The sequence below is a fragment of the Cinclus cinclus genome, chromosome 1 (assembly GCF_963662255.1).
Source record: "Cinclus cinclus chromosome 1, bCinCin1.1, whole genome shotgun sequence".
Taxonomy (NCBI): domain Eukaryota; kingdom Metazoa; phylum Chordata; class Aves; order Passeriformes; family Cinclidae; genus Cinclus; species Cinclus cinclus.
Genome location: NC_085046.1, coordinates 140,472,287 through 140,493,822, shown reverse-complemented (window position 1 = coordinate 140,493,822; position 21,536 = coordinate 140,472,287). Strand labels below are relative to the sequence as shown.

The 21,536-nt window shown below is 39.3% G+C and overlaps 1 protein-coding gene across 1 annotated transcript in view; it reads right to left on the bottom strand.

Moving 5' to 3' along the window:
- The window catches only part of FER1L6 (fer-1 like family member 6), a 63,515-nt gene that overhangs the window by 18,145 nt on the left and 23,834 nt on the right, over positions 1-21,536 (bottom strand). Inside the window, exons 13-29 of the mRNA XM_062514945.1 lie at positions 20,520-20,700; positions 18,037-18,157; positions 16,684-16,784; positions 15,900-15,990; positions 15,007-15,126; positions 13,796-13,948; positions 12,290-12,476; positions 11,629-11,753; positions 9,608-9,742; positions 8,925-9,074; positions 5,438-5,548; positions 4,660-4,821; positions 3,400-3,583; positions 3,028-3,212; positions 2,347-2,469; positions 2,176-2,215; positions 338-453 (exon numbers count right to left, since the gene is read on the bottom strand). Of these exons, the coding sequence (XP_062370929.1) occupies positions 338-453; positions 2,176-2,215; positions 2,347-2,469; positions 3,028-3,212; positions 3,400-3,583; positions 4,660-4,821; positions 5,438-5,548; positions 8,925-9,074; positions 9,608-9,742; positions 11,629-11,753; positions 12,290-12,476; positions 13,796-13,948; positions 15,007-15,126; positions 15,900-15,990; positions 16,684-16,784; positions 18,037-18,157; positions 20,520-20,700 (2,285 nt within the window). The remainder of the gene's footprint in view (positions 1-337; positions 454-2,175; positions 2,216-2,346; positions 2,470-3,027; positions 3,213-3,399; positions 3,584-4,659; positions 4,822-5,437; positions 5,549-8,924; positions 9,075-9,607; positions 9,743-11,628; positions 11,754-12,289; positions 12,477-13,795; positions 13,949-15,006; positions 15,127-15,899; positions 15,991-16,683; positions 16,785-18,036; positions 18,158-20,519; positions 20,701-21,536) is intronic.

Sequence of the window (21,536 nt, the reverse complement as noted above, 5' to 3'; positions counted from 1 at the left end):
ATAGGCTGCAATATTTCTAACATGAAATTTGAGATTTCCAACTGCAATATTTTACATGCAAACAACAAAATTGAATTTCACTGAAGTCTCTCTGGGTTTGTCTACACCAATAAATTCTACATTTAAGACCAAGTGGGCCATATCTACCCTATGAGACCCTGGTTTCCTTTGTGGCCCTTGTGCTGAAGGGCATTATCATTATAATTTAGAGTGTTTTAGTCATTTTGAAGCATCTGAAATATATGTAAGGAGGGTTTGCCAAACACAGCTGCTGATGTCAAACTTCAGAGAGACAGTGAATCACAACAGCCTTACCTCAGCCTTACTTTTCTCTTACCTGCAGTGTTGCTAGATTTGGGGTTTCCTTCTGTATTCTTTTCAATGTCTTATCCTTCTTCTTTCTGTCTGGCTCATCCTCTATGATCAATGCTATGTGGTCAGAAGTCTGCTTATCTGCAGAAATTCAGTGACATTGTGTATGTTTTTGTAAGCAAACCACATAAAATGCTTCAGACAAGGATGCAAAATACTTTTTTTTAAAGAGCCCCCCCTTGTTCTTTCTCTATTCCTTTACTGCTGGACATAGGCTCCTCTCTTTTACCACTGGTCCTCCCAGGCAGAAAGGTTGCAATTTATGTGCTCTGTGTCTACCAGTCTTCATAAAGAGCTTGTTGGACAAGTGATGGTGTCCTGTATGACCCCCTCCCTGATGGCCACCTCCCAGACCACCCTTTTCTTCTCTCTCTGATTCCTCCCCAGTGCAAACAAACAGATCTTAACAGCTTTCACATTAAAGTTTATTTAAAACTGAAAGATGTTGTTTAGGCTGACAGCTACTGCAGATATCAGGATGACCCAAGTCCTTCTCTGCTTAAAGGTATCACAAAATAGGGTGAATCTCACCTGGTGGAAGCCTAGAAGTGAGAGAAATGGGAGGAGGTACAGCAGACTAAAGGCAGCTTCCAAACACTGAGAGGGGATGTCTGAACAAAAAGACGATGGCCCTCAAAAGTTACACTGAGATGGTTCAGTTATTTGGCTGAAATCTGGATTTTGAGTTCATTTACATTCTTTTTTTGAGTAGTTCCTGTGTGTTTAACAGCACTAAATACTTAGAAATCCATATTTCATGTCAGAGATGTCCTGTATGTATAATGCTTATCATCCCAGGTGAAAATTTGTAACAAAAATTATTAGAAGAGGATTTGCAAGGTCTGAAATCATCAGTCAGAACCAATATGCCACATTTGCCTGAATAGCCTGTGGGTGGATGTCACAACTGTAAATGAACATCACAGACCATTTTCTATGTAAATATTTCCTCCATGTGAACTTCACTCAGAAATTGATCTCCTTCTCATCTCTCAGCAGCCCTAATGACCACTGAAGCACCATTATCTGCTATTCCCAAGATGATGTCATGTGATATTTAGGTGGTATCTTCCATTCAGAGCAACCTCAACACCTCCATAAACCTTTAAAACACTTCAGTCACTGTGGGAGTGTGGTCAGCTCTGGCACAAAAAGGTGATTAGTTTCATTCTGAACAGCAGCTCTGTGTAAACAGTAAATATTTCTTTATTTTTCCAGCCTTCTCAAGTAGTCATATTTGTCCAAAAATAAAGTTTTCCAGAGTTCAGTTTGATTGTGGCAGGACCTGCTGAGCCATGGAATATGTATGTAAGGAGACATACATACATGTGCACGCAGAGGCTGTTTCTCACCAATTCTTTTAAGTTATTGTGAAAAAAATTTCCTGGGACCTGATCTAGATAAAGCTTTCCAGCTAAGAAAATAACACACATGACTGCAAGGCTCCTAGCAGAAATTGTTTCTGCATCACTGATCCTGAGCTGGATTCAAAATTGAGAGGAGTTTATTTTCCAGAACCTGTTACAAATGCAGCCTAAGATCAGGATAATCTTTATATTGTATCCTTTAGGACTTTTACTTTGCTAATCTTTGTGCATGGTATTTGAATGACAGGAAATTCATGTTAATCCAACTCTGGCTGTGAAGTTTTAACCTACCCATCATGTGATCAGCTGTAAAAAGCCCAGTAGACCAATAGTACTCTGTTATCAGACATTAATTGTTGCCAGTAAAGTAGTAGAGAAACAATACTTGAGAAAGTATTGGTGCAAAATAATAGAAAAATGCAAATATTTTACTTACTGTCTTCAGGTTTTCCTTCACTGGAAAAATTTTCTTTTGCCTTTCAAAAGAAAAACATGATGGACAAACTCCTCATTATTAGTGTAATATCAGACAGGAATCATTCAGCAGTAAATCTACTTTGACAACATTGCTCATCTTTGAGAGTTTTGGGCATGCTGGGTGACTCACCTTTTGCATTTTGAACACAGAAGCATAGTATTTTGACCACCAGTCAATAACATTTTCAGCTGATTCATCTGCAATGGTTCTTTTTCTCCTCTTCGTTGACCGTCGGATGGATTTTTTTATATCCTACCAAATGATAGCAAAAGCACTAGAACTGTTTAGAACTAATCACCTGACTCATGACATTAGGCATGACCAGCTGTATACACAGAAAATTTCAGCCTCCAAGAGTTAAATAAAATGGAATATGAATTCCTGTCTCTTTTATTCCAAGATCATCACCATGATCATCACATTATTAAAGCTCTCTCTATATTTTCTACTGACTATGCCATGACTTTAAACATTGGAGACATTGCCACAGGAGCAACCCATACAATAGGCAAATCTACACAGATAATAAATAATGATGTTTCAAGGGATGCAAACATTCAGATACAAATTGGCATCTTCCACTTGATTCTGCAAGTATTTTATGAATCTATTAGCAGAAGTAATGAAATTCTGTGGGGTGAAAGCTTCATTGTTAATGAGTTCTCTTGAGGGCCAGCAAGATAGTGTGGGTGTATTAATATGTCAGTATTCAAAATCTCTGAACCTGGGGTCCACAGATTACCACTTTATCAGGGCTGAAGTCAGCAAGACTGCAGGAGGAAGTTAGCTGGTAGCTTCAGCTGTACCCACCTTCTGTTTCTTCTCTTTTCCTGGCTCAGAGGCAATGTGCTCTGGTTCAGTAGCAGGAAGTGCTTTGGGGGATGAGTCTGGCTCTACTACTGTCCATTTACCCTGCTCCACCTCAGCATAGATGTCATCAGCTAAAAATGGTTCTTCTTGGGATAGCTCAGCAGGCTGGGATGGCTCAGGTGAATCTGAGATTGAAACTTTGCAAGTTAGGTAAGATTTTGCCAGAAATACTGTCATAGCATTTGGTGATCATCAAATAATCATGTGATTCAGGGTTTGATCCTATGCTCAACGCAATAAAACACATTTCTAAGTGTAAACCTATAAGAAGGTTCTTTGTCTTTTTATTTGGGATCAGAATTGAACGCTTACCTATGTCAGTTTCTGCAATGTCTACTCTGTTAAGTACAGGTTGAGGACCTAATGGGGTTTTACAGAGGAATTGCTTAAGACAATTGATGGTATGTGTTCCAACAAGAGTACTCCTCCCAAACGCTCTCCAGTCGACCACACAGATGCTTAGTGGTGGATGCAAGAGTTCATTTTCAGGCAGCTCCTAGTGCAGGAGACAGACAGCAGCATGAGAGAATTGCTAGAGAACATAGCACACATACAGAATATTTCTCATGCTCAGCAACAAGGCTTCTACTCTTCCCTCCATCCCTCCCTCCTCCTTAGCCGTGAACATATTCATAATGCAAAATGCATTCAGCATAGGCAATATGATTTAGGTTTTCTGCAAAATCAAGAGAAAGCTTTGTTCTTTAAAATACAGAGTGGACTGTACAGACTGTACTGCTGAGATTAATCCCATGCTCCCATATTGAAGCATCTCTTGTTAGAATAAACTGGGAGAATCAGGAGTGTTCAGAAGGATGGAATACAGTGTTAGAAGTTGTCAGTCTTCGTTCCACTGCTGCTATTAACCCTATCTGCCTCAGGTTACCCTACAACAAGATGTGGACCCTGCGTGGTTACATGCCTTATAGGATAATCTACCAAGAGGAAAACAGCTCTCAGGACAATACAGTAGGAGATAAAAATACTGTAGAAACTGTACTTCAATATCCATGCTATTGTTTTGATATACTTTTCTCAAAAGTAAATTAAGCAGACTGTTTTATTCTGATGGTGACTGATTATGAAAGTGCCAGCTCTTATAACCCAACCAACAAGTGATACATTACTTTGCAGTTCATAAAAGCACGTGTGACAATGTGAGCTCATGAGCCAGAAATGATCAATCCCCTTAATAGTCCAGTAACACACAAAGGAAAGTTACAAGAATGGAATGAAAACAAGGAAACTGAACACTACCCAGTAAATTTGGAAAGGAGGAGTTAAAATACTTCTGTTAGCTACCCACAAACTATTAATAAAAATCTGTTTGCAACAACATATTTTCTTATCTACTTGGGACTTAACATGAAGAACATAATCTTCTTATTTCACATGGTTGTAGCAGAAGTCTTTTAAAGTATTTTCAAATCAGGATCTTTTGTAGGAGAATTGACATCCCTTAGTATTTAATCAAGACAAAAGAAATTATTTGACAAGAAAGGAAGAAAACTGGTAATTAACACCTTGTCTGAACAAAGAACAGACAGGCAAGGGGCAGCATGCTGTACACACCACTTCAAACCAGTCTGCAAGGCCAGCGAAGTTGGGATTCTTCTTGTAGCTCTGTATGACAGAGGATTTGACTCCTTTCCCTGCACACTCGATGAGAACCTGGGGCCGATCCACCGAGAGGAGCTGGACTTTTTTCAGCTCTCGAACACCCCAGAACAGGACCTGTGGAGTGCAGAGAGAAATAGTGTTATCCTGCAGAAACCCTGGCTTGGCATGGGGAAATGGGCTAATTAGCAGATGGTGTGAAGGCTGCAGAATGAATGGCAGTGAACAGTGGGGCTGGGCAGAATCAGGCATTGCAGTGATAGGAAAAGCTGCCACTTTTCCCAGCTTTCTAATATAAGGCTACTTTGGACACAAATCTTACAAGAGAGAAGGGCAGGGAAGGTGTAGGCACTTGTACACAGGCAGAAGACATTGTTTGACTGAAGTCTGGGACCCAGAAAAAGCCTGTAAGATAGCTGATGCCAAAATTTAGCTCCAGTGATGTCACTTGCAAGCGGAAGCTCTCCATCTCCTGTGTGTCCTGTGGACACTTCCTTGGCTGCACAGTGTGGATCCACCAGCCATGCTCTGCCATAAGAGAAATCCTTTCCCAAACAGGTCAGGATTGAGACACAGACCCACTGTTCCTCTCAGTGGAAGCACAGCCTTGCTTGCCCTTATATACTGTTTTCATGTGCATCCTATTGATGAAGACTGTAAAATAATCAGTTACTGTTATTAAGAGAATAAAAGGAGATGAGATTAGGAAAGGGAAATTGTCAAAGTATCTCACCTCCACTCTGTATTTGCTTAAAACAGGCCGTATGTTAGCTGGGACTGGGTAAATCTGACCAATATCTGGTGGATCCAGTGGAGGAAGTCTGTCTGGATCTGCCTCAGGAATCTGAAAAATGAAGCAGTTGTAACTCAGGCTGGTTTTTGGAAGAATAAAACCAGTATCAGAAGTATCTGTTGATACACATAGAACACACCAATTTAATTAGTTTTATTAGACAAGTTGCAGAGCAGAACAGTTGTGCTGTGAAAGGAATGTGACTTGAAAGGCTATCTCTCATGCTGTGATGCTAAAACTTACGGCAGAAAAAGTATTCAGTAGATTGGGTTTATGAAAAAATGCTCCTTTTACCTTGTAGGACATAGTTTGCCCTAAAGACATGCATGTACTGAAGCATGATAATTCTACTTACTAAAAATTGAAAGCATGGTAATTCTATTTAACAAAAATCCTGAGCACAACTGTTTAGAAGAGTTACACAGGAAGATTCTAGATGGGATTCTAGTTAAAAAGAGCTGGTGAACAGACAGTACACATCAGGAAAACCACACATTTGCTAGAGAGACATAATATTCTCCAGCTGCTATGGAATAGTGTTCCTGTATTGCTGCATGCTCTCACATTTGAGAACTTCCAAACCACCTTTCCAACATTAGGGCTTAATCTTCTATGTGCAGCTACTAAACTCTTGTGGCAGGCAGCACTTCTGTTCTTTGAGTGTGATTGCACATGAACCTGCCCATGTTCAGGAGCATATTTGGGTGTACATGACTGCCCTGTTTCTGAGTGGGAGGAGAGCAGATTCCACAGCAGCTCTGAGGCATGACCATCTCTGCCTCTTGCTGTGCTCCAGGCTTTGCTGCCTGCTTGGTGCACCTTCTGTGACAAAGCTCATTGGGTTCATTTCCCAACACCTTCCTAATTTTTAGCTGTGTATTTATGACCTTCTCATTCCATAATAGGACAGATATGAAGCCTGGTATGATTTATAAAATTCCTACATAAAAGAGTGGAAGCCAGCACATGATGATGAGTGCTGTCAGAAGCTCAGGCTGTGGCAGCAGGGAACAACCTGTGGACAGAGCTCTTCTCAGCTTTCACCTGAAGCATGGTACCCAAGGACTATTGTATATGCAGCTTCTGGGAAAAGAAGCATGATTTCTGGAGAGCAGCAGTGTTCCTAAACTAACTTGTCACTACTGAGAGGCGAATCAGGTGAAATACAGGTCACAAAGGGTCTGTGAGGTTGAAGTCTTCTGCTTCAATTAACCAGGCTGCCTATGTACAATTGTATGTGAGTCTAATTACTATAAGGGAGAAAGGATGTGTTCCTTGGTACTTTGAAGGTGAAGGAAGAGATGGGTGGAAAACATAATATCCAGAACAGCATCTGCAGCAAAGGTGAGTATTCACATAATTACCAGCAATAATTCACATGCACACATGATCTACATTTGATCAGTAAAAACCGAAAGCATTTAATTTAATAACTGCAGAGAACAAGAGGTGAAAAACAGTCTAGTACTCAAATGACAGTAGAGTGAAACCTTCATGAAACCTGCACAAAGGTTTACAAAAGGATTTTGCTTTTTTGATTAAAAGAAAATCAATAAACACCGAGTTAGTTATGAGCAAAAGTAAGACTGTCAGTATCCTTTAGTTCATATTTTTTTAGTGTGCTCTTTCTCTGGATGCCAGGATACTTCATTGTAAGATTAATTTTATCCCTTCAGCAAGACACAGCATTCATTTTGAAAGGAGAAAGGAACATTCACTTCGTACACAACACTCTTCAGCTGAACCAAACCGTACCTGCAAATCAGAGTTATCAAGAATGCTATGTCATAGGAAAAGTTATGGGTTCAGAATGAGAATAAATCAGTGATGAGAGTGGTTTCTTTCCTTCCTCACAGAGAGCACCATCAGGAATCCCCTGATGTTGGAAAATGCCAACAGCATATCAGCTCTTGGAGTGCTTTGAGGGCTGGAAGTTTCAGTTCATGAAAGGAAATGAAATCTTGAATTCAGAGAGCAAAGTGTAACAAACCCTCAGGAAGGGAGATAGGATAAAATAAGATGCAATTGAAAAAATAAAGGAAATTTGGAAAAGGAGTGACTACAATGAAATGGGCTGGAATTAAATGAGATGCAAAAAAAAAAGAACCAAAAGTGGCCATAATCATACTCACTGAAATTTCAAAATGAGGGAACAAAGTAAAATGAAGAAGAAATTTATGAAATTTAAAAAAAATTAAATGCTTGGGGAAAAAAATAAAGAAAAAGGAAAATTCTGAAACAAAGTGAAAACAGTAAAATGGAATGGGGTGACATGAAGTGCAGGAAAATGGACCAAACCTTGCCAAATGGGTACTCACTGAAATCATAAGATTTCATTTCCTATCATGAAATGAAGTTGTCAACTTTCTAAAGAATTCTTAGGAGTATATTTTAATATATCCCCTAAATAGTGTTACTTCTTTATCCCAAAAGATAGTAAAACAAAATATAATATATAACTCTTTTATTCACCAAAAAGTGACATCACAGAAAGATTCACTCACACCTCTATAATTTCTTAGACTTAAACCATTGACAATCTGGGAGTAAGACTGGACCCAGCCACACTCAGGCTCCTCTCTGTGAAGGCGTTTAGAAAGCAAGAGGATCCTTACGAGGATCCTTTCTGCACCTTGTCACTCAACAGGAGGGCTTCTCTAATGAGCTTTGTCTGAAGCTCTCACTCTCTCCTGTGACACCACCATAATGAGGAAATATTCCACACAGTGTTTTATTTAAGGCTTTCACCAAAAATATAAATAGTTACCATGATTAAAAGCCTGTTTTATCTGTAAAACATGTATTGACATTCCACATTTTCCCATTTCAGATTTCAGAATAAATTGTTGTAAGTTTTCAGCAGATGGAAGTTACCTTTAACTGGTGACTCTGTAAATTTCAGTGAAATATTCTGAAATCCTGGCACGATAGACCCCAGTCCTACATCTACCAGGACTGATTTTTCCTTGTCTTGCAGCTGGAAACCATGTAATGTTTCTTTTAAGATAGCAGGGATATCTAAAAAATCAACCTCCCTAATCCATTCCTTATTATTCATAATTTCATTTTCCTAAGAGTGAAAGCAGTATTGGGAGCTTTGAGGCTGGTAGTCAGGGCCATGTGCTACTCCAAACAGCAGGTCATTGCAATGGCAATGGGATTTTCACAGTTTCTCAAGCCAGAGCACAGTTTAGGGCAGGGTAAGTGACAGGCAGAGGAGGCTTACAGTGTGTGAAGGGCTGGCAGTGGTGTGTACGTGGGCAGTGGCCCCTGACAAGGTGGAAGGGGTGACAGGAGTTGCATGGGGACTGTGAGGTCCAATGGCTCCAGCTGTAGTTCCTATTAATTCAAGATGGTCATGAACCCTGATGCCATGGAAGCTTTTATGAGCCCCAGGGTGTAAAAGCGTAATTGTCAAAAAATTTACCTCCAGAAGCTCAAATGTGGCAAGAAGGTCTCCTCCTGAAAGACTTCCACAGTGCACTGGGTGGTAACAAAGTTTTGGTGGTTCATAGTTTTGATGAGCAAGTCTCACCACAGGGGCAGCCACTGTAGACCCAATATATTCTGCCTTACCCTAAATAAAGGAGAATACAGGGGTCAAACAGGTTTGGGTTTCATAATGGTTGTAGGAACCAAGATGATGCAGAGCTTAGTATTTATGGAAAAAAACCTTCTGAAGGACAGGCCAAGGTAAGATGCAAGGCAGCTATGAAGAGGAAGAGCTAAGTACTTCTAAGCTCTTCAGAGGATCCAGAATTTCTAAGGTCTATATTTAGTCAGTGAGACTGAATCAGAGTCTGCATGGTCCTGATCCAGACACAGATACAATATTTACAGTGGAATTCAAGGGACCTGGGGACAAGATGCTTCTGAGTTCTGTAAGCTGGGAGCAAGAGTCACTTGGGGAAAATACAGGGCCGTATCTTTGCAAGGCCATGTAGTGAATCTCAGGGCTGTTCTCAGATGTTAAACTACAAACCCCAGTAACACTGAGCTCTGTTCAGCAAGGCTATCCATTTAAAGTCTATTCAGTGACTCAGCTTTGCTTTCATGCTTGCAGTAGGATGTAAGAGCCCAGGTGTTTAGTGAGAAGAATTTTGAGTTTACCACTGCATCATCATCGTACAGCTCAATGACAATCTCTGGTGGGAACTGGGCGATCTCCTCTTTGTCACCATGAAGCACAATGCTGTTGAAAAGCAGGGTCTGGTTCCAGGTGGGGGATAATGTCTGAGAAATAATCTATGGAAGAGAGGAAACATTTAATGAGCTGTTTGGTTGAGTGACCTTCAGCAGGACATGCTCATCTGCTGGTGACCTTTTCCACAGCCTGAACAATGCTATGTCTGAGACACCACATTTTTCAGCAGCTTCTCCCAGCCAGGAGAAGATGAATCTTTCACTTTGAGGCTGGTACCTCCAATTTCTCCATTTCCCTGTTTGCCACACAAATCCCTAACAAGCATATCAATACATGACAACCAGTCTGTGTAGACAAACTTCAGTATTAAAGTTAGAGGAAAGCTGTCAGTTTAGGAAAGCAGGCACAAGCCAAGTTCTATTAAAATAAAGTTTTTGCCCTAACTGAGGTCAGTTTTCACTTCTCCAGGGTACATTTTTAATCTTATTTTTAGTTCTGTGTAATGATGCTTAAAACTATGAAAAAGAAAGAAGACATTTTCATGGATCACTCCTAAGGAATAAAACATTTTTAATTTCTTGTAATTTGAATTAAGTGGATGCTTATAGCATTTCATCACACAGAATGTTTTAACTTTCTACGCAGAAGATATATTTTAAAAAGATAACAGTTAAAGAATAAAAATGTGCCAACTGCAAAATTACTCATAACCCGCTATCATTCTTTTGTATGGAAATAAGGTTCTTTACTACCATTTATTGCACTTGGCTGACACTCTTATAAAAACATGCAAGTAATCAGCTGCAATATTTTATTCAGACAGTGAATAAACTTAACACTTCTGTGCCTATAAACACCTATTTTTCCTGGGCCAAATTCTACTTTCCAGAATCTGGTGCATCTAGACACTAATTTAATTGGATTAATTCACCATCCTCTATTAGAAGTTAAAATCACATTACAGGAAAAAATCAATTCATAACCCTGAGACCAATGTAGCACAAGCAGGCATTTACAATTTAGAGAAAGATTTTTATTTTTGCTCCCTTTGACACATGCAACAGAACTTGCTTTGTAACAGAATAAAATGTCAGAGGAATTTTAGAATAAATTAAATTAAAACAGTCTTCTGTGAAGTTTTAGGGGGAGGGACTGGATGGGAGGGTGAAATATGTTTTCTGAAGCAAATTCTGTTCATGACATGATTGTCAGAATTCTGGCCCAATTTTAACTCCAGGGTAGTTGTAAAGGGCTCAGGGCCCTTGAAAGTCAGTCTCGGTGTTCTGTGAGGGACCATCTTCCTGCTCACTTGCCCAGGCTGTACTTCAACCCTTCTCACTGAAACTCTGTAGAAGTTTCCACCTCTCTCTAGAGGCCACACAGGAGCACATTTGATCCCTGGAGTTACCTGAGGGAGATGGGAGACCATTCCCTATTGGGCATATTTTAGCAGTCTTTAAGTCTCCCACCTCTCTGTTTTCAGCTCATTTCCTTTTTAAGCTCTAAAACCACCAGGGTGCTTTGCCACATTCCACCACAAAGGGCCATGATGGCTCTCATGGCTACAGAAGCCATAGAAAGGTCTTCACCTTGCTCAATGACTGAATGCATAGGCTAGAGGAAAAGAGAGCCATGAAGGTTCACCCTTACACCCACATTCATAGCTAGCAATGACAACTGTCCAAATTTAAAACACATAAATAAAGATGTGAAGAAAAGTACACTTGCTACAAAGCCCCAGTAGTCCCAGAGAATCTGATATCTGAGCTAAAATAAATTAGTACTGCTGCACCTCTCATTAGATCAGTGGGTAACACGTAAACCTTTGCTTTGCTTGCAGTGGACTCTTAGGATCTGCTCTTTAACAGCAGGCATCTAACTTTTCCTGCCAAGCATCTCCTTGCAAAACCAAGCTTTTCCCTTTTCATAACTTAATTGTAAAGAAAAAAAATAATTTTCAGTCACCAAAAGAGGCTTGGGAACTCACCTTTGTGGTCTGGCAGCGTGATGTGAAAGTAACTTTTGCAAAAGGATCCGAAAGTCCAGTGCTGTCAGCGGCAATGAGCCCCCTGGCCTGGTACATGTGGGCTCTCAGCTGGAAGAGGTGTGGGGCTGCATCATGGCAGAGAAAACAGAGCATCAGCTCCATGGAAACAGTGCAGCACAGGGGGAGGAGGGGAAGATTCACCAGCTGCTCTCCAAAAGGATCTGACAAGGGGAACTGTTGCTAGTACTGTCTCACTAAAGAAACACCTGAGACACTCAGAAGTTGTGCAAGACATCTGCATTCACTCAAAATCAAGTTTGTAGATCTCTATTCAGCGCCAATTTTTCTCTCTCATCACTCTTTTATCTTTTAGGTGTTTAATGCATCATCAGGAGAACTGAGGGATGCTTCCTCTACAAGGAGGCAGACCCATGGGACAGGGAGCAGAAATTGCACTTGAACAATTTCTTTTTTTTCCTGACATCTACAAAGTGTCAGTGGCAGAACTGATGACTTGGCAATGGACCCAGCCTTTTCTGATGAGAAGAAGCAAAGCCGTTATTATCTTAGAACAGATACATTATATAGGGGTCGTGCCACACTGAACTAGAGCTTTTGAGGCCATTTCTCTTGTTAATAGGGAGAAGAAAGAGTGCCTTACTTTTATACAGCAGGCAAGCAGGTGAGGGCAGCACACTGTGCCCTGAATTGGTGTTAGATGGTAATTCAATCTCATATCCTACAGGCAAATTCTCCATGGCACTGTGGGCATAGCTGGTAGGTCCAAGCCATAGGTAGATGTCCACTTTTGCCTGCACAGTCCAACCCAGAGGACGCCTGCCTGGGAGCTGAAATAAAAATCCATTATTGCCAACAAGCTCAAGATAGATGGCTGGGTGCTGAGTCTTACCAAGACAGAGTAAAATAAAGCAGCATTGTTTGAACTGATATACTGATTAATGGCATTTCCTCAGTGAGTGGCCCTGAGACTCGTTTAGCACAAGAAACTTCTGTGATTTTTAGGGAAGGAATTAGTAGTTTGCTCAACCAACAATCTATGTAAACACCATACTGCCTAATATGCAGAGGTTTGTGCAGGCTATCTTATAGCTGCACACATATAAGTGCTATTTTTGCCCTACTTTGCCCAGACTTCAGCCCACTTTCCATTTCATGCAGTTTTGCTGGTCTCCAGTAGTTAGTCCCATGTATTACTAAAATATTACTCCATTGGGCAGATCAGAAAACATTCCCACTATAAAATGTTACTAGTCTTGATATATTATTTGCTTTTTCTTCCTTCCCATTTCACCTAGATTTGCTAAGTTCAGAGTTTGGTATTGTCTCTTCCTAAGGTAAGTCTTGACACTGAAGGGGCTGAATAGTTAATTGCAGAATATTTTATTTTAATCAGGCAAATAGTACTTTGCTTAGCAAGTACCTATGGCAAGTATCTTGGGATCTTAGATAGTTTTATCTGCTCCTTAGCTGTGCTTTATGGGAGTATTCTCAGAAGTCCAAGGTGAAAAACCACTAAAAAAGTCATTATGTGAAGTAATTGTTGTCTGGGGTATTTGTTTTTCCTGATGGTCTCAGTAACAATTACAGTGCACAATTTTCCACTGTAGGTGCTACTGGTCACACTGCCTTTTTAGGAGTATATCCACTAGGGCTTTCCTTCAATATGAATAATCCCATAACAGTATTTTGGACATACATTGCGCAAACTTAAGCATGTTTGAAATGGAAAGTATAAATAATTCCTGTATTACCCCTGAATACCTAGGTTTCCTCACTGAGTTGCTGAGTGCTGATCTCTCACCAGTCTCCTCCCAGACTTGCATGTACTACATTCTGTTTTTGCCAGCAAAGAGGCTGTACCTTTTCTATTTGTTTATGTATACAGCCATTCATAAACAATGTTCTATACTTGCCTTAACAAGTAGTGAGGGAATTAATTACTCATACATCAAAAGCCTGGCAATGATAGAGTGCTTAAAGAATGACAAGCATAAATGTAAGAAACAAATATTAATAAATGGCAGATACAAAACTGTACATATTTTACATTACAAAGATTAATCTGTAAAACACCATCCCTGGGAGAAATCTCAATGCCAAATGCTTCCCAGGCATTACCTGTGTTTGCAGTGTGCCACAGACTTACTTTCAGGAAATGAGTTTTAATCTTCCCACAGTCCTTGCCTCTCTGCTCTTTCGCTGGGGAGTAGAGTATGTTTTTTGCTGGGACTCTTGCATATGCAACTCGTTTGTTGTTGCTGATCATCCAGATGAACACATCAGGCACTGTACTCTGCGGCTGTTAAATGAGGCATATTGAACTAAAACTGGATTCTTTCTGTGAGCCACCACCAACATATTTTTATTGAAACACTTTAAGAGCTGATGCCCTCATGGCTCCTGTGGAGTGGCAGAGCTGCCCCTGAACTAAACTAGGCTGTCACTTCATGCTTTTCAGTCCACACCTCAATTTCTAATTATAGCAGAAGGTAAAGAGCTTTGTAAAGAGATTAAGGAGTACCCACTTCATAAGTAATTTCAGGAGAAACTAAAATTAAGGATCTGGGTATGCCCTGTCCCAGAAAATAATTTAACCATGGACCACATAAGTAACTACCATGGAAATACCATTAATTTCATCTATACCAGCAAACCAAAAAGGACCAGGAACAAGCTCAAATAATGACATATGATCATCTTTTCTGCTTGCGACGATCCTCGGTGAGACTGCCTTGCCCTGTCCCAGATAATGTTACCCCAAGGAAAGCTTCAGTGTAGTTTGAAAAAAAGACCAGCTGAGGGACTGTTCCCTGAAGGAACTGTAAGCAGGGTCACTCTGTTTTAGGAAGGAAGAGAATTTGTGTGTAAGATATAAACCATGCCACTGTGTCACTTGCTCTCTGAGTCAGGGAATAGCCATGGCCCTCTTTGATTTGCTAGCACAAGCAGCTCTCAAAGGCACAGCTTTCCAGTGGCTGGATTTTGGCCCAATCAAATATATAAATTCTTCTGTTTTTCTCAGGATAATTAATACAGGCACCCTGAGCTCATATCAATCCAAATCCATACAGGTGTACATACAGGTTCATGAGTTCATATCAGAAAGTTGACTTCTCCAAGCCACCAGGTATGGGATGACCTTATTAAAAAAATATATTTGTGGTGCATCCTTGCCATATCACACATTTCCTACCCTGGTTTGATAACAGCTCCATTTAATGCAAAAGAGAATAAAGGTCCAGGTATCTGAAGGAGAGCTCTTCAGATAACCAAGCCAGAAGTTATTCTTCACATGGGATTATGAAAATCAAAGCCAAGTCCTGGATTTTATTTTTTTCTGAATTCTGTGTGGATTACCTCATCAACCAAGAATCGAATTTTGTCTATAAAACTCTGAGTCTCACGAATAATTTCATCCAGTGGCATCTTCTTTTTCTGCTGCTGAACTATTCCCTTGGCATCACTGGACATAGCTTCCTGCAGTGAGGAAAGACAAGAAATACTTTTCATCTGTTATCAAGTAGTTTGAACTGGAAGAGAAACAGTCTTTGATTGAAGATGAAAAGAGAAGATGGGAGACATTTTGTTCAATGTTTCTTTGTCACAAAAGAAAATTATCAACTCTTTGGAGCTGGACAACATAAAAATTGAATGTCCCCCATTTTGTCTTTCTTTGTCTGTATACTGCATGCATGGAAGTCCCAAAAAGGATGTGATTGCCATGTGGAATTCCCAGGCCTTGATCCTGATAGAAGGCACAATCTTTTGTGGTACAAACAGTAAAAAAAAGCTAATAAATATTCAGATGACCTCCATCCAGTTTGGTTTGTTGTCACTGGTTCCCTGGAGAACATTACTACGTCCAGGAATACCAAAGGCCAGACTTTACTACTCTTGAAGTGCAGCACCACCACGGTAGTTAGACAGCAGTGTAAATTTGGTGTTTTTCCACTGTACTCGGCATCATTCCATTTTAAGATGCATGGACAAGAAAAGTAATCTCATTATTATAATGCCTTATTGGTGTTTAAAAACAACATCTTCTGATATTTTTTAGTGTATCTGACAACTCTTTATTAAACATAGTGGGATTTATTAAAATAAATGCTCATGGATACTATATTCATATGAATTACAAATTACACCCATATGGTGTAATCGAATAGAAAATAAAATTGGAAAATAATCAAGCAATGTGCTTTTAGTAATCATCATTGCATCAAAGCTTTCAGGAAAAGAACAGCACATACCAGCTCTTGCTTGAACAGCATGAGCCTCTTTTTGTCCAAAGCAGTGTAGTTCAACCCTTTGGGCTTCTTTTCAGCAATGACCATGAACACCCTAGGACACAGGAATAACAGAGTTTTAAAATCTGGTACTTTTTTTAACCTGAGAATACTAATGTGCTAAAATGCATTGGAATATTCTGTGTCAGCTGCAGTGCATGAACCAGGAGACAAAGATGATGAAAATCTTACCTATAAGATTCAAGGAATAGAGTCCAAAACCTCTGCAGCACAATTCCTAAAAATGGGTTAATAATATCTAGAAATAAGGGGTTATATCTAGTTTGAGCCCAATCATGTCATTTGATTGAAGCCCACTGGATCAATACCAATATGTGGCATCCTTTGTTTTTATATTAACTTTGGTTGTGTTTTTTTTAGAGTGTATCTATCACACACTTTATTAAATCCTACTTATCACATACACTTATATACATATACTGCATATACTTATATATACATATATACACATATACTACACATATTCTGAAAGCCAAAATGATATGACAATGATTGGCAGTCATCTATTGTCAATACTGAATATGGAAAATATCAATAAATATTTTCTCCATCTAAATAGAAACTGCAGTTTGGGAAGGTCTTTGCTTTTACAGCAAAATAAATAAAATATATATCTCAGTAAGTTTACGGTACTTTTTTAAAGTTATCATCAGTTTCCTTGTCTAGCCTTGAATTTGTAGCCAACATTAAATTTGATTTTCTGTATGCATCTAGTAAATGTTATTACCTGCTTTGATTGATAAAACCATTTAGGGTCTTCTTCATTTTCTCCTCAGCTGCAGTCTCTGAAACCTTGATCAAGTCCTTTACTTGCTCTAATGATTCTTCCTATGAAAAACATATGAGAAAGCCATTATGCACAGGAGGGCACTTTGTCATTCTGTTGGTGTTACAGCACCATTTATGACTAGCAAGAATGAGGGAGGTGATTTTGTGGCCTGACAGAAAGCACCTTTGATATTTCACTACACTTGAAGTGCAGAGAGAAAAGACTCCAGCAGCATGATATATTTTGACCTCTTCCCAGTCTTTCCAATTACTTGCCCAAGCCATTACTGCTTGGAGCAACTCTCTGTTCTTACTTCTTTAAGGAAGATCAATAATTTGGAAACATAATCCACTAGGTAGGAGGAAAATAAATAGTTCTTCTTGGTTCTGTTTCTAATCCTGCTACTTAACTTTAGCAAGTTGCTGGAACTGAATCTATATATAAGGTCCATCACAAAATCTACTACTATCCAAGAGGAATGGAGTCTGTTATTAAAAACTAAAATAAATATCTGGATTTTCAGCAAGGCCTGTGGGTGTTCAGGTGCACTGACAAACATTATCTCTCCACACACGTGTATTCAGATGTTTAATATTCAAACACCTGAGTTCAAAATGTTTGGTTATAAGTCACTGTCTTTTCCTGATACAACCTTGCATAAGTATGACTTCAGTGCTGTTGCTCATGAGATATACATGATAAATGGGGGAAGAAATTGAGTGCTCTGCATTAAAATATTCAACATTAGGAGTCACTTCAAAAAAAAAACCAAGCAATAAAATCTACTTTCTTGGAACTGTTGATAGTCAACTTTAAACAAAGGTAGAAAAAAAATCATATTATGGCAAAACCCTGTGATTAGGGCATCAGAGTGACTGCCCATGAGATTATATGCCTTTATGTCTCTGTCAATGTTTTAGGAAAACTAAGAGAAAATATTGTCCTTTAAGGAGTGCCCAGCATAAATTTATGGCAAGAAGACATTAGAGGAAGAGCCATAGGAGACAAAATTACTCTGTACCTCATAATTTATGTGTTTGAATGCTTTTACAAAGAATGAAACATTGCTGAGGAAAGAAGGAAGACCTATGGCCAAAAAATTGTTGTGGTTGGGAATACTTGAGCAGTTCTAATAGTTCAAAGCAGTTTGGGAGAAATAAAAAGGATAGGCTTTATATCAACTACTTTCACACAAAATTAACAGCAAGAAATGTAGCTGGGGGAAATTTTGAAGGTCTGATTTGGGAAGTGTGGCCCCCCACTGCTATATTTTGCTGAATACATGAGCCTGGGAGGATGGTTGCCACTTACCAGGTGATCTGCCATTTTCTCAAGAGTGTTAGAAGAGTACAGCCGAAACGTCTGGTTGCCCCAGTAGCTCTTTACACAGATACAGGGCTTCCTCTCATCATATGGCAGGTACTGGTAGTTCCTGTAAAAAACAGGTAGGGAGCAGATCATGAAAGTGACAGAGCAGTTCAAGGAGAGGCGCAGGAAATAAAAATTGTTCGGTGCTCTCAGAGCACAGAAACTGCAGACACCACAGGATGTGTTCTCACATGCTAACAAGTAAATCCTAGAAAGAGTAAACACAAACACCACTCATGCTACCTGTGAGATCCCTGAGGAGAAAAAGTTTGAAGTCAACGGATCTAATTGCAGTGTTTTCCAGTGTGGGAGAATAGCCAGACAAAAAGGTGTGCAGAGAAGCTCTGAAATACTATTAGTGGTGGGTAACTACAAGGGAAAAGGAGCAAAGATTAATATCTGATCACATTTTCAAAAGCAAAGGTTCCACACGTACTTGGCAGAGTGGGAGAGCCGTGGCAGCCAACATCACATTACTTCCACAAATGCTCTTTTTCAGAGTTTGTGGAGACTGACATTTCCTGTCAGAAACTGATCTGCAAGGCCTGCTTAGTAAAAGTGATACCAAACTCATAATAATTCAGTAATAAATGCATCCACCGTTCTCTCTTCTTGTACTTTCAAGTTGTCATATTGACTCTTCTTGTAACTGCTTTCTTTGTGTTCATCTGTATGAGTGACTTGCACTGAAAAAAAGGAGCAGGAGGCCAGCACAACCAGAGGCTCTGCCACAAAGCTGATGTTTTGATTAGATCTGTAATAGGTACTATGTCAAGTCTGGGTACCTGATAAGCACATTCTCCTCCTTTATTTAATACTAGAGCCTTATGAAAATTAATTGCTTAGCCACAATGGATTTAGCTATAGAGGTCTCCTCATTTTCTGTACCAATGGTGGGACAGTGGAGACCTTTTCAATGTGTATGAACATTTGCAAACTACTTCATGTTCTTCTGGCCATGGCTCTACTGGCCTCAGATAGTCTCAGTGATTTTAGATAAAACTGGCCACATGTGTTAGGTCACCAAGCCAAGACCATAGAAACCAAATAACTTTTTTCTCTTGAGTGTCATATCAATTATTCCACACTTCCACACATCCCTAAGAGTGTGAATTTACGTGTGAATTTTTTCCATTTAAGAAGATTAATATCTTCTCTATAACTTCATTTTACAGCTCTATGTGATATCAAAAGAGAGAGAATTTTCCATTTACTTTCTCCTCAATAACCTACAAGGTGAGGATTACCCATTGAATTTGGTGCACAGCAGAGCTACCCAAGCCTTGGGTGTCATTAATTTTGATGCTTTCAGAAGAGAAAATCAATACAAAACCATCTCCCAGGGCATGAACATCTTAACCTGAAATTCATAGAGCTTATGAACCTTTTCACTGGATTTACTAAGAAGAGTATATAGCCATGAAAATGTTCAAATGGAAAATTGAAATTTCATGTCTATTATTCCCACGATTCCAATCTTGAGGGATCTCTTTTTCAGTTTTAGCTTATCCTTAGTTTAAGTTTTGACATAAATGTGGAAAACTCCTGGCAGTTTCATGGCGTCTGCTTTAGAAGTTGTATTCTGCTGCCCGTTCCTTTAATTATTTAGTGGTTTTAATCTCCAAAATATACTCTTCTTTTTGTTTTCCACTGTTCATTTATGAATCTAAAATGTGTTTTTTCTAAACTACTGGATATCCCATTAAGTACTTATTAATACTAAAAATGTCCAGTGGTGAGACCACCAAGATGCCATTATGAGAAGATAGTGAAAAACTCATTAATTGGTATCTGTGGATGACCAAACTGTTTCAAATAGCATAGGAAGGAATAAAAGATGCAGAATTCTACATAAATTTGAGGAAAAGGGATCTTTAATGAGAGAAAACTTTACTAATACTGAAGCAAGCCAAGAAGCAAGTAGCTGATGTGAAGAGTGATTAATTCTTTTGCAATGGTGCTTTAAATCGAAATTCTTTTTAAGGGAAAACTAAAAAATCCCAGCTTCTCTCAGAGAAGATAATAACCCTCCACATGTACCCAAATTTGCAATTATGTTAATGAGGAAAGGCAACTGTCTTTCTACCAAGCACTGAGTATTTTCTTCTCTTTTTTTTTCCCTTGCTGCAAAACCAGAATTTTTTGCCATGACATTTTCATTCTTGTTTTCTTTCATTAGCTCTTATTTCATCTAAGCGAGCTATTGATTGCAGAAAAAAATTAAACTGCTTTTTAAATTTAGAGACATCCAGAAACCAAAGAGATCCAGGTTAATATTTTACTGTTGTGAAAGAGGTAATTGAGGACCTGAAAGCCTCCATTTCACATTAACTCTTTAATGCTGGCAGGGTTCAACAGTGAGTCCCACAGGACTATAAAATAAGAACCAGTGTCCTACATGATGAGGTTTTGAAACAGATCCTCACCTGTTCCCACCTGTGATCAGCGGCTTCTCAGGGGTTGTGGTAGATATCAGGGGTACTCCAAGGTCATGAGAAATGCCATCTTCCCCTTCATGCAGAAGGCTTTCTTCTGCTTCTCCAGTACGTGTCTTCTTTTTCCCTCCAGCTCCTGCTGACACCCCATCACTAGTACTTCCAAAGTTACCTAGAGACCCAGGGTTACAGGAGGTGTCTAACTTGGAGGTGGTAAACATAAATGAGGTGTTAAAAAAGAAGATTTCCCATCATAACAGTGGAATGACTTTGTCCTGTCCTGTTCATTTGGCTGTTTTAACCACACTAAAGTTTATAAAGGTTGTGACAGGTTATGCTTGTCCCTGGAATGTCAGGTTCTAGAACAGTGCTTCCTTACCTGTCCCATGTGACATATACCTAGTATATCACATCACTCAGTAATGTGATCCTCTTCTTGCTGGCCCCCAGGACCTTCACCTTTAGCTAAAGAAATTCAGAAACCAAAACAATACTGCTGTAGATATTTCTATACTCCAGAGCCCTGATATGGTATTGATTCATACAGAAAATGTATGTCTTCTTTACAACATATGGATGATAATTTCAAAATTTGATCTCAGAAGTGATAAACTCTTTTTCAGACAAGTAAATTTTGTATATTAGGGCTGCAGAGCTAGTAAAAACAACACTTTGAGGTCCCAGCTTCAAGCCCAATGCCAGACATCTCTGCTAATGATACAATCATCTTCCCTAAAAGGATTTTGCCTTAAAGGGCAATTATCAGCACTGGGAAAGAAGTACATCCATCAAACTGATAATTACAGATTTTTAAAGAGACAGACAGAAAACATTCCCTGAAGGAGAAGAATGTGCTGAGTCACCCCATATGATATCCTGATCTGGATATTTGGTTCAGCCTTTCGTGTAAATAATAACAACTTGCCAAGTTTGGGTCTAAATTTCTGCTACAGAGGTGTCTAATAGATGTTCAGGTCCAGAATTCAGAGCCAGATTCATCTTAAGTAT